We start from the raw sequence: 11,950 nt of genomic DNA on the forward strand, positions 1-11,950 counted from the left end.
AACTCCAATGACGGAGGTGAGTCTTTCGTTGCGTGTTCGCATGAGGAAAAAACTAACGATATTTTCTTATAATTCAAATAAAATCTTATTTCGAAAACTAAACTAACAATTGCGTTTCCACACCTAATCCAAAAACCACTTTCAAACATGCACAACTCTCGAAAGTTTTATTCAACTTGAAAACTCTTAGTTTATGTACAAAAAGACATTTTCACGTTTCGTTTTTTACTCAACAACCTCGTCCAACGGTTTCAAACCATCAACTGAGCCCCAACGTGCCGAGCAAACGTGGAAATAGCCAAGAAAGAGAAAAGAAAAATTCTATAAATATTGCGCAAAGGTAGTAGTTTGAAAATTGAATTGAAATATCCGTTTCTGACATGAATTTGCAGATACCAAGGCTTCAGGATTCTCTCACCTCACGCTCAGGATAGGTCTAGCTTGCTTTATTCAGTGGCAAAAAAGGTACGGTATGAACGATAATGAGAAAATTATACGAACGGAAAGAATTGCGAGGTTCGCGGAAGCTCTACATCTTTGTCTATAGACTCTCAATTAATAATTGAGTGAATCCCTTGAACGGTGTGAATATAAGATTCCACATCGGAACCTAAAACTTCAAATTCCATTCAATCTGGATTTTCAATTGTATGTAATTTCAAGTGGTTCTATAAGGAAAACCTAAAATCATACCATCCCAATTGAAAACAAAATGTATTCAACGTCTTGGAAAAAGTGCTAACGAATTCCAGGCCAAGCTACAATCTCAAAATCTCATATAATTCACAAATTGCTCGATTTATTTTTTCATCCACTTTTCTCTAAAACCTCGGGATGGCAGGGGGAATGAAACGTTCGAGCTGGAATGTATGATTAAATAAATTGGTCTGCACGGGAGATTTTAGTGCGGTGCAATTTAAAGGCAGGGAAAGGGGGGAAAGTTGATGCGTCGAATTACCGAAGCAATTTGGCTGCTAGTAGCCGGAATTTTTTTTACCATTTGAAGTAAGACTGAAGCTGATAAAGCAGTATGAAAAATCGAACGAAATCTAATAGATCGACTCATCGTCAAGCAATTGATGCCACAATCACTTCGCTGAGGTAAATTCGGATTAAAAAAAAAAATCAATTTCCGAAATTGTTTGGTGGTTTTGTTGGTCCCCTTAATCCTTCTTTTCCGACAATCATTTGTATGAAAATAATTTCGGCTAACAATATTTATTTTTTACCGCGTTCCCCAATCTTTGTCTTTTTTTTCTTGCAGATATTCGGGGCTCTGGGTTTTTAGCGATTCAAACTCTTGGTTCGAAACTCTGTACAAACTTTATAACAAATTAATAACTTTCATTGTTTGTATATTCGCGATAACAGTTTTTTTCGATCTCTGTTTAAACAACGACGATTTAGTGATATTGACCGACGACGGATGTATTCTTGCTGGTATTTGTGTAATTATATTCAAAATTTACACTTTTCAAACGCGTTCTAATCGCATTAAAAATGTCATCGAAATTATTCACGCTCCTGTCGATACCCTTAATCGATGTTCCGGTCAGTATTATATTCATTGCAAAATTAAATTTGGTTTTTAAAGTTATTATAATTACCCTCTGAGAAATAATAATAAAAAATGGAAAAATTTTGAAAAAAGGCAGACACTTTTGTTCAGGACAGCGATTGATTTTTCCAGATCCAGAAGTGCGATCGGTTGTTCAAACATGCAGCTTTATCGAGAAATTAATGCTTTACGGGTTTTGGGCAGTCGGTGGAGTGTTGTCAGTAGCCTTGATATTTCTTGTGCCCGTGGAAAAAGGTGATCTTCCGATTCGAGCGAAATATCCTTTCGATTCGAGGGTATCGCCGATGCACGAAATCGCATTTTCTGTGCAAGCATGTGCGGTCACCGTCGGTTTGATAGCTATTGTTGGAATGGATAGCATGGTGATCGGTCTCTACAAGTGGATAAACGTGCAGCTCGTTATTCTCAACGCAAATTATGAAAATTGTTTGAAGTCCAAGAGCCAGCGGGCCACCTTGATGTCGACAACGTCCTCACCTGAAACAGACTTTTTTAATGAATTCAATAATATTGATAGTATCGTCCACATTAATGGATTCATTCCATTCAATGAAAATGAAGCTCGAGTCAGGGACGAACATGACACTTTTGAACATCGGTTCAAAACTTGCATTCAACACCATCAACGTATAATCGAAGGAGTTAACGAATTGAATGATTTGTTTAGCACGAGCATGAGCGTTCAATTGTTATCTAGTTTTTCCATGATTTGCTTCACTGGCTTCCAAGCTGTTTTAGTAAGTTTGAATCTCAATTGAATTTTTTATTCTTCATCCTTGAAATTTAGCATCCGATACTTTAGGTGCATAATCAAATCAATGATTTTTTACACCTTGAATGACTTTTGTAATAAATTTATATCTCCGTTTACATCAGGGGGCTAAAAATTTAACAAGTTTACTTAAATTCGGCGTATATCTCGGAGCGGCGTTTTCTCAGTTACTGAATTGGTGTTGGACTGGTAATTCTTTGGTTCACCAAGTAAGAATAACGATAACCTGGAATGATCTAATCTACGAATTACTAAAAAAAACTTTTTTCGTTGGAATAAATAGAAAATATTGAAAAAATTGTGCAATTACTGAAAATATTCGATGTAATAAGATAGTAACAAAATCCACAATTCAAATATTCAGAGCGATTCATTATCAACGAGCCTATGGTGTTCTGGTTGGGAAAATAATCAATCTCCTGAAGTTGTTAATTTGTTGGTAATTTCTTTGATGCGATCGAAAAAACCGCTCAGCTTGCAGGCAGGAAAATTTCACTCAATGTCGATGCAAACTTTCATCACGGTGAGACCAATCTTTCGATCACAAAAATCCTTTTCCCTGACCGCATTCCATTCCATTAAATAGTTTTTGTTTAAAAAAAAACAGAATTTTTGTATTTATAGATATTGAGAAGTTCGTACTCGTTCTTCGCACTTTTGACGGAAGTAAGCAGTGTTTAGAAATCAAGAAAAATTGTTTAATCGATTTTTTACATGAAATTCCATTCCGGATCAGAACTAGAGCGCAGTTACAAGAATGCAAACGTGGGTAAGCCAACGAAAATCTTGTGACAAATTTAAAGGGAAGTTTCTTTATGTTTTATTTCATGAACCTCACATTCTACTCTTATAAAAAAGTATAAAATATTCTTACAATAAAATATGAAATTAAAAAAATTATGATTACGAATAATTTTACATTTCACCTTATTTTCAATGAACACTTTTTGAAAACGTAAGAACACACTATTTTATTTAACTAATCTAGTACGCCGCTAATTTTTTAAGACACCCTTGTTATTTATTTTTCAATGATCCTCCGATGGTAGTTTAATTATTTTTTACTGCTTTGTTTGATCGGTTGAGCAGTTTTTGTTTTGGTTATCCATGGGTGTGTTAAAATTCCATCCAAGGGCATCCTGTGTGCGGGTTCGATCACCAACAGCTTTTCGTGAAAAAATGAATGAATTTTTGAATTAAACGCAACCGCACTTCTGTTAAATATACTTTCAAAATGATAAAAAACGGAAGCTCGCCATGTGGAAATGTTTAAAAACGCGAAAATCTTCAAGGGTCTAAAGATGATTTGTACGTGAATTTTAGGGCAAAAAAATAGAGAAACGAAAATAAATGAAAAAAATTACCTTGGAAATGAAATCTCTGGCGCCCTCGCTCACGTGACTTGGGAACTTGTACTGAGCTTTTTTAATTTTTAAGTACGTTTCTTCGTAGGTTTGAGCAATAAAAGGTGGAGTTCCGACGAGGCACTCGTAGCACAAAACACCAACACCCCACAAATCTACGGTGTGACTGTGAGTTTTTCCAGCGACCATTTCAGGCGAAAGATAATCCAGTGTGCCACACATCGTATGACGTCTTGACGATGGAGCATGAACGGACCACCCAAAGTCAGCTATTTTGAGTTCACCCTGGGTACCGAGTAACAAATTTTCTGGTTTTATGTCACGGTGTATTACACCTTTGCTGTGACAATATTTAAGAGCATCAGCCAATTGGTAAATGTAGTTCGCCGTTCTGAAATAAGGACACAAAATTAAATAAGACTCATTCCATCTATTCATTCCGATTGTTCATTATTTTCTTCATTTGTTCATTCCGTACATCGATACAGTAGCAAAATCCTCAGTTGAACATTGATGAAAATGTTGTTCCAAATTCTATTGACTCTGATGTACTGATCATTTAATTAGGAACATTCTCATGGTTTTAACGCAATTTTTTTAAGCTTGGTTTGTTCTTGATTTATTTACTTTTTATACGTGATTGCTTTCTTCATTTTTTCCCATTCATTCTCTTTCTATAACTAATTGTCAGACTTACTGTTCTTCACTGAATCGTTTATCCGGCTGAGCACTTAAATGTTTGTACAGTTCTCCACCAGGAGCATACTCCAAGATCATATATATTCTTCTCTCGTCATGGAAATATCCGTACATCCGAAGTATATTTGGATGCCTTGTGAAAAGTTAAATAATTGAAATAATTAGTTAGTGGGTTATTCTCAGGTATTCACTTCTGAGTTCATTGAGTTGATCTTATTGAATCGAAACTGCAGCTTTTCATAATTTTTCTTGATGTTGAGATTGGCAAATTGATGCAACCTTTGAATTACTTTTTTCATAGATCGCAAAGAGAATGTTATCTTACCTTAAATGTGTTTGAATTTCAATTTCTCTACGCACTTGATGCTCCACATCCGCTTGTTGAATCTGAGTCTTGAATAATACCTTCATGGCAACAACGTACTTGGATTTCTTTTCTCGAGCTAAGTACACGTTGCCAAACTTGCCTTTGCCAAGAGGTCGCCCGATATCAAAATCAGTGAGCAGCCATTTCTTCTCATTTTCCTTTTTTTTGTTTGATTCTGTTGTATTCCCATTGCTTTTTGTCGTTTCAGTTTTGTTTTCATTTTCTTGATGACACTGTTGGGATTCTGCTGGTTTGGAGGACACAGGTACTTTTGGTGGAGGCATTAACTCCAAAGGATCTTTTTTCTTTTCTTTTCCATTCGGTTGGGAAGGATTTGCAATATATGTTTTTGTTAGAGACTTCCCAGATTCCACTGACACTGATTGTTGTGGTTCACCATTTTTTTGAGGTTTTAAATCTGTCAAAACGCTGGATGTTTTAGATATTCTTAATTGCTTAAAACTGCTTGTGGTTGCTTTTGGCGATGGTACTGCTCTGGGTTGCTGAATATTTTCCTTTCCTTGCAACATTTCATCCGTCAAATTCCTCCAGCAGAGTTCTTGAAATAAAATACATTTTCATTTTTATGAAAGTTCAATATTTTTGCCATTAAGTATTAATGTTATTTCTACTACTGCTAAATGAACATTTTTCATTGTGTAAGTCAGCATAAATATGATAATTTCACAATTTTATTTCAATGAGATCAACTATTAATGTTATTTTTCGTCCTACAACAGGTTCTGTATTAGGTAATTTCGATTTGGAATTTATTACCAGAATCTTTAGAATTATGAATTGTTACGTTATTGAAATATCCTACAGATACATTAGTGTTACAGCTGGATTTGGAATTTTTCGAAATGATATTTTCTGAACAGGTAGACTTATTAATAAATTCCTGAAAAAGATGTACAAGAACTGTCAAATTTTCATTGGTAATTTTGACTTAAAGACGATAAACAGACGCTACGCTCATCTGAGCTCCATGTAGCCTTTACTAAAGTTTGAGGTTTCTTGAGCTTTTGTTTAGAAACCAAACATTGTGAATAAAAAATAGTAAATACAGAAGTATGACTTACAATTTTCAAAAAAAAAGCGGACGTAAACACCAGCAAGCTCGCTCGTAAGCGCCTTCCAATGTAGTCGTCGAAGCGATATTTTACAAGCCGACCGAAGTCTTGTATGAAAAAATAGAAACTGCTCAAAATGAAAAGAGTTTTTAGTTATTTCGATGTTAAATCTTCAGTTCATCTACAATGGTCCACTTTCTCGAAGAGTCTACTTGGAAAAAAACTCGTTTTTATCACGGGGTTGGCTACAACATTTCAAATATAACGAATTTTCTCTCAGCCGGTGATCATGCACAATTTTACGCCACCAAGAACTTCGAGTCTCTGTTCTATTGTTCCATTTTTCACACAGCGCCATCTGCTTAAGATGAACTTTACTTGTCTCTTCTTTCTACTCATATCAACATGATATCTAGATTGGTTAATTCCTATAGAACACACCAATCGGAATTAGAGATTGTTTTAAAAAAGTTCTCCTGTAAAATTAAACCAATCGCAGTTGGATATTCTTCGAACCGAAGTCTCGTATTGGTTAGCTGGGTCCCAGTCAAACGTCTGTATTTCTGTATTCGTTGGTTTGAGCATGAAATGTATTGAAAAACATGGTGTGTCGTTATTTGTTCTTAACCTGCAGTATTTCTCGAAACATTGACAGAAAAAACGATTGTCATCAAGAACGTATCCTTTTTTATTGTAGAAATACCTACGACCATGGACCTCGCAGCTTTACGAAACGTAAAAATTTTGTTCCGCCTTTAATTTCGAAAAGCAGTGTTCCCTAACCTTAAAATTTAAGGAATTTACATTCTGAAAGATATTCTGTTAGCACTTTTTTTTTTCCGTTACAGTTCAAAGATTTTTTGCTGCTATATAATCAAATATCGGAAACCTGCTTTCGACGATGTGCCGACAGTACGATTAATCGAGAACTAACGAGAGAAGAAGTGAGCAAAATTTTTGGTGTACTGTAATTTTGTCAACAGCCATGTAGAAATCTTGATTTTCTTACCAATTTTTAGGATTCTTGCGTGGATAATTGTGTAGGAAAATACGTAAATGCTAATCATCGAATAATGGGAGTTTACATGGAAGTTCAATCAGCAATGGTCAACAAAAGAATCCAAGAGTATAATGCATCACAAGCTGCAAGTCAAACCCAAACTGTGGAACAATAGTTTTACCAATTATAATTATTTTGAATAGATTATTTGTATATAATGTATTATATTAAACTGTTAAAAAAATTCCAATTTTTTCATTTGCATACATTGGATTTACAAAATTTTTTTTTATTTGGAATTTTTTCTCAAATTTGTTAACCTTATACCCAATTAGTAAATGTTTATTGAACAGACTTCCTAAGGGACTCAATTCAAAATTTATGAATATCCATCTTTTTTTCATTTATATCTTGAACTGTACAACTTTTCCAATAGCACAAATTAAAAATTTTCCCATCTTGCTCATTATTCACGTGAGCTTTGTTTTCGTTGTTCAAAAATAATTTTAGTGAAAAAATATTATGAATGACCTAGTGTCTCAACATATTTTTTTACATTAAACGAAGACATTAACTTTAGAATTTTGTGCTCTCTGTAAAGAATTGCGTGATACTGCTTCACACGACGACAAAAAGGACATGCGAATATGAAGATTATTGTTGGGAAGGGATCAAGTGCCTTTAATAACTCCACAGTTTGTGCTTAGAAAAGTAAAAAAACAATAAAATTTATATTTTTTGAGATTAGTACAGTTGTATTTTTATTGTCACACATGTGGATCACTTTTTAGCATCAGAACTCTTTTTCTTCTCTGTAGAAGCTCGTTACTCAAGCTTTTATCATTGATTTGTTGAAACACATGGATGTTAGTTTGCAGGTCCTTCAGGATGAAGGAAGAAGTTCCAACTGAAGTGTTTGTGCATTACACATTAAAACAGCCATGATGTACTTTCATTCATTGAAAGGGATGCTCTCCTGAGACCAACGAAGCACGCTTTTTTTTTATTCCTTGCGAGAGTGTCGACGAAGACGTTTCCTTTCTGCAAATGCTCGCCCAAATTTTATGTGTGCCATGTATCGATCTTTTTTGCCTTTGATCCATTCTTGTTCCCAAATACCTTCTTCCACAAAGGATTCTGCTATTCCACCTAACAGGCTTGCCAACTGTGAGTGGTTTTTAGATGCAAGATCCTGCAGAAAACGATCGTTTACTATTCTAGCCCAGTAGAACCCATGTTGAACTTTAGACGAATCAAGATTCACATTTGCAAACTCAGTAAATTTCTTCCAGGACAGGATGGTGCCTTGGACCGAACATTCTTCACTTCTTTCCAATCCATGCCAAGTCCGGTTTGAATGGCTTGCAAGAGACTAAGGATCCCAAGACCATTACTTGCTGTATCAGTCATTACAGATATGGAGAGATATTTGAGTCTTTGCGAGTCGGTGGCTACCAAACTTTGGAGGATGATCATCTGCCTAATGAATAGTAAGAAGATTTGCCCAGTTTCGGGGAGTCCCTTTGCCAATCCAATGACAATCTTATCTAGGTAAGACTCGCATGGAGGAGCGAATCCTTTTTCTGCAGGCCATTTTGCCACAGCCATGAGATTCTCAGTATACCGAGCCTCTTTAAATGCAATATGCATTTGTGCTTTATTTTTTATCGAAGCTCTCCACATTGTCAGTGCAAGGAAACCTGTTAACTGGAGTAAGTGATTTACTTCACTACTCACAGGATCATTTGTTTTCCATCTCTGTACAATCCTGTTCACAGTTGCCTTGAATGTGCTTAAATTTTTGCTGTACGTGCTTACCCCCTTCAGAGGTAGTTCTACTAATGAAGATGAGTTCCTAACATAGAACAATTCTCCGACGAACATTTCATCATTCCAAAAATTCTCACCTTCAATCCGAGCCATCGCCACCGCGTCGGCTACTACAGCAATCAAATTATCTTCGGTCTCTATAGTACCATGAAAGTAAAGGTTGTAAAAGCGTATTACGGCTTTCTTGATTTCGGGGAGAGAATCCTTCATGTAAGAATTAATTAAAAGAGATTTTTTCGCATGACTTCTTTACGGACTCATCGCTCCATCCCTCTAACTTAGCGGGGACTGTCGGGGCTGGGATCCAGTCTGATAATGAATCCACACTTGCCGCAAATTTAGCGTATACCTCAGCGTAATAATTGTCTTTAGACATATTGAACAACACTGATGAATAGATACGTAGTATAAAAGGTTAGATCTCCTTAATATAGTACGGTTCTTCTTCTTTCTTCTTCTCGTTTTTGGCTCGGCTCACTTCTGTGTCATCCGTGAGGACTAGCCTGGCCACCACTAGTTAATTAACCGCTTCGACAAAGATACATTCAATTCGACTTGGACGCTACAGCGTTACGGCCGTTTTCTCCGACGCAGTTCAAACTCGGTTCAATTTTTTTCATATAGTTTCTCAGATTAACGTTGGAGAAAACGGGCATAAGCCTTATAGCTTGTTGCTCTCGAGAGTTTGAAATGTTTGAAAGTCTTTTCTCACGCCGCAAAACGCCGCGCCGCAGCGTGGTTCTTGGCTCGACAGTGGTAGGGGGTGGGTAGGGGTGGTGCCACACGAACAAGATGATACTGACACCTCGTGATCAAATCCAAAACTTTTTGTGAATTAATCGTTGATTTTTTTTTCTACGCGCTACGTCCTACGTCGTTGCAAAACACAAATAAACGAAATATAAAGATAAGCGATCAGCTGCTGAGAGCTATTCCGAATGCCGGCTTTTAAATTACTTCGATTTTAATTTCGTCTTGAAAAACACGGAAATAACATGGAGAATCTAAAAATCACGGAAACTAGTGTGGGCAATCCATCACAAATTGATGACAATGATCCAAGAAATTTATCGGAAATATTTGAAAATGGATTATCACTTTTTACAAGCATCTTGGAAACAACCGAACCCACCAACAGTTTTAAAGTTCAGGTCTGTAATAGTTATTATAAAATTGTGACACATTTTACGTTTATATTCTTTTGTCGATCATTTTATCAATATTTTAAATCCTCATTCTAACACGTCACAAAGGATTTCTATTTCGTACGTCTGAATCTTTGATATTTTGGATGCAAACAAAATATTGTATCTCAAGAAATTTATTTTAATTTTCAAAGCATATTCCTGTATATAATAATCGTTTAGAATCTGGTAGAAAAAAAAACAAGATTTCTGTAATACTCCGAACAAGGAAACTTCATCATTTGTTACTCTTTCTATATATATATTCCTACAAGGTAATCATGCTTTGTGTACCTTGAAAGATGAAGAACAAAATATACTGATAATAAGAGAAACTCTGATTATAGAATTCATGCTCTCATTTGCCTCTGGAAACCTTGGCTATTATCCAATTTTCAGATTTTTAATCAAATTAATTAATTATTGCTGTTATTACATTCAGTCTGACGTAAAGCGTGCCATGACTTTACTGGAAGATGCTACGAGATTGGTTTCTGCAGCAGATATTTTCAGTAACAATGAGACTGTCGAGGAAGTACCAACGGAGAATTTGAAGTATTTTATGTTGCCCGTATTATTGGGCACATTGGCAACAAAGGTCTGTAACGTCGACGATCGCATGCATTTGGTGAATGTGGCTCACGTTTATTTCACGGATTTTTTACATCGAGCCAAAGCTTATGGAATCACAGACTATGAAGTGCAAGACGAAGAATGTGGCGAACTTGTAGCAAGTTCCGATAAAAAACCATCTTCCAATGCAGAAGTGATAACAAAAATGGTAAATTCTGTACGCTAGAATTGACAAAATATAAATTGTGATTTTAACAAAACAATTACTCCAGGTGCAAAATCGAGAAAACAAACTCGAAAGATACCGTCAGCGGAAAGAATTGGAATCGCGTTTTATAGTATTGAAAGAGAGCAAAAACAATCCGAACATTGATGATGAAACTTTGAGAGATTATTTCATCACTTGGCTCAAATGCTACGTAAATACAGCAATTGACGAGCTCGACTCGTTGAAAACAGAAAAACAAGTTCTTGAATACATGAAAAATTTGCCACCTGATGACATTCGTGATGGAAACAAAATTCACAAATGTAAAGCCCCTGTATCAAAATTAAAACCAGTTATTATCACTCGAGATGCTGCACAAAAAGCTGTTTTCGGAGCTGGATATCCCAGCCTTCCTGTTTTAACAGTGGAAGAATTTTATCAACAAAGAGTCAAAGATGGAGAGTAAGTTATGATGAAAATTTCAAATTTTGACAAATTTAAACTTCAAACCAAAAAGGCTATTCCAATATTTTTATTCATTCGCTTATTGCTTTACGAAATTCGAATGTTTAGAGCTTTTTTCTGTATGAAATTGATTCACAATCGATTTTGGAATGTTCCAATAATGAGACAAGAAGTTCCAACTAAAGTTTCTGGTTAAGAATATTCCATTGGACGATTGAAACACGTTAAAATGCAATTTTTTTTAATTTTCAACGCAGTTGGCCTGATCCGTCAAAGCCTGGTACAAACACCAGTCAGTCTCTCCACAGTACTACGAGTTCTGCATCTGGGCATCCGGAAGAAGATCGCGAAGCGATTGAAATCGAAGAAAAGATCGAAAACGATGATCCTGAATATTTGGCTCAGAAACGCGGAATGGACGAGTATAAGGACTCTCATCGACGTGGTTGGGGCAACAGGGCAAATAGAAGTTGAATGAATTCTGCATTATGAATAATGCTTAAGTACCATTTTATGCAACATACTAGAATACTTTGTATTTTTCCGGCACTGCGATGTTGTAAAGTTGTTTGACGTCTTTCAAATCTTGAGTGTATTTTTTAATTCCCTGGTTAAATAAATAAAAATTCCCTCGCATATTATGCATTAAGGTAGATTATAAATAAACGAAAAATTTAAACATAGAAAGTCGTCAATACTTGGGGAAAAAGTACTCGATTCCCTGATCAATGAAAAACTACTGTCATATTTGACAAGTTTTATTCTCTTCGCGTCGTTTAAACACCCAAAAAATCTCGAGTTCGAGCGTACAGAATCGAGCTCAAGTTACGAAAGAC

At 35.7% G+C, this 11,950-nt stretch overlaps 4 protein-coding genes across 5 annotated transcripts; 2 read left to right on the top strand and 2 right to left on the bottom strand.

The window, feature by feature from the left end:
* Nucleotides 1-72: 72 nt before the first annotated feature.
* On the top strand, nt 73-3,213 carry LOC122417079 (uncharacterized). The gene is made up of 6 exons (XM_043430332.1): nt 73-1,101; nt 1,265-1,551; nt 1,691-2,316; nt 2,456-2,560; nt 2,716-2,874; nt 2,976-3,213. The coding sequence occupies exons 1-6, from the start codon at nt 1,031-1,033 to the stop codon at nt 3,030-3,032; spliced, it is 1,305 nt and encodes a 434-aa protein (XP_043286267.1). The 5' UTR covers nt 73-1,030; the 3' UTR covers nt 3,033-3,213.
* LOC122417074 (aurora kinase C-like) lies at nt 3,148-6,178 on the bottom strand. 2 transcript variants are annotated; one of them, XM_043430322.1, is made up of 5 exons: nt 5,864-6,178; nt 4,740-5,340; nt 4,413-4,547; nt 3,716-4,106; nt 3,148-3,516 (listed from the first exon to the last, which is right to left on the bottom strand). In XM_043430322.1, the coding sequence occupies exons 2-5, from the start codon at nt 5,309-5,311 to the stop codon at nt 3,406-3,408; spliced, it is 1,209 nt and encodes a 402-aa protein (XP_043286257.1). In that variant the 5' UTR covers nt 5,312-5,340; nt 5,864-6,178; the 3' UTR covers nt 3,148-3,405. The 2 variants fall into 2 exon arrangements, with proteins under 2 accessions (XP_043286257.1, XP_043286258.1); XM_043430323.1 differs by lacking the exon at nt 5,864-6,178 and adding an exon at nt 5,559-5,754.
* A 1,690-nt stretch (nt 6,179-7,868) lies between these two features.
* On the bottom strand, nt 7,869-9,392 carry LOC122417077 (uncharacterized). The gene is made up of 2 exons (XM_043430329.1): nt 8,119-9,392; nt 7,869-8,046 (listed from the first exon to the last, which is right to left on the bottom strand). The coding sequence occupies exons 1-2, from the start codon at nt 8,892-8,894 to the stop codon at nt 8,004-8,006; spliced, it is 819 nt and encodes a 272-aa protein (XP_043286264.1). The 5' UTR covers nt 8,895-9,392; the 3' UTR covers nt 7,869-8,003.
* Nucleotides 9,393-9,473: 81 nt separating this feature from the next.
* Nucleotides 9,474-11,750, top strand: Tap42 (immunoglobulin binding protein Tap42). Its single transcript, XM_043430325.1, has 4 exons — nt 9,474-9,835; nt 10,311-10,649; nt 10,714-11,111; nt 11,372-11,750. The coding sequence occupies exons 1-4, from the start codon at nt 9,680-9,682 to the stop codon at nt 11,586-11,588; spliced, it is 1,110 nt and encodes a 369-aa protein (XP_043286260.1). The 5' UTR covers nt 9,474-9,679; the 3' UTR covers nt 11,589-11,750.
* Nucleotides 11,751-11,950: the final 200 nt, after the last annotated feature.

The sequence above is a fragment of the Venturia canescens genome, chromosome 10 (genome assembly GCF_019457755.1).
Source record: "Venturia canescens isolate UGA chromosome 10, ASM1945775v1, whole genome shotgun sequence".
In the NCBI taxonomy this organism is placed as follows: domain Eukaryota; kingdom Metazoa; phylum Arthropoda; class Insecta; order Hymenoptera; family Ichneumonidae; genus Venturia; species Venturia canescens.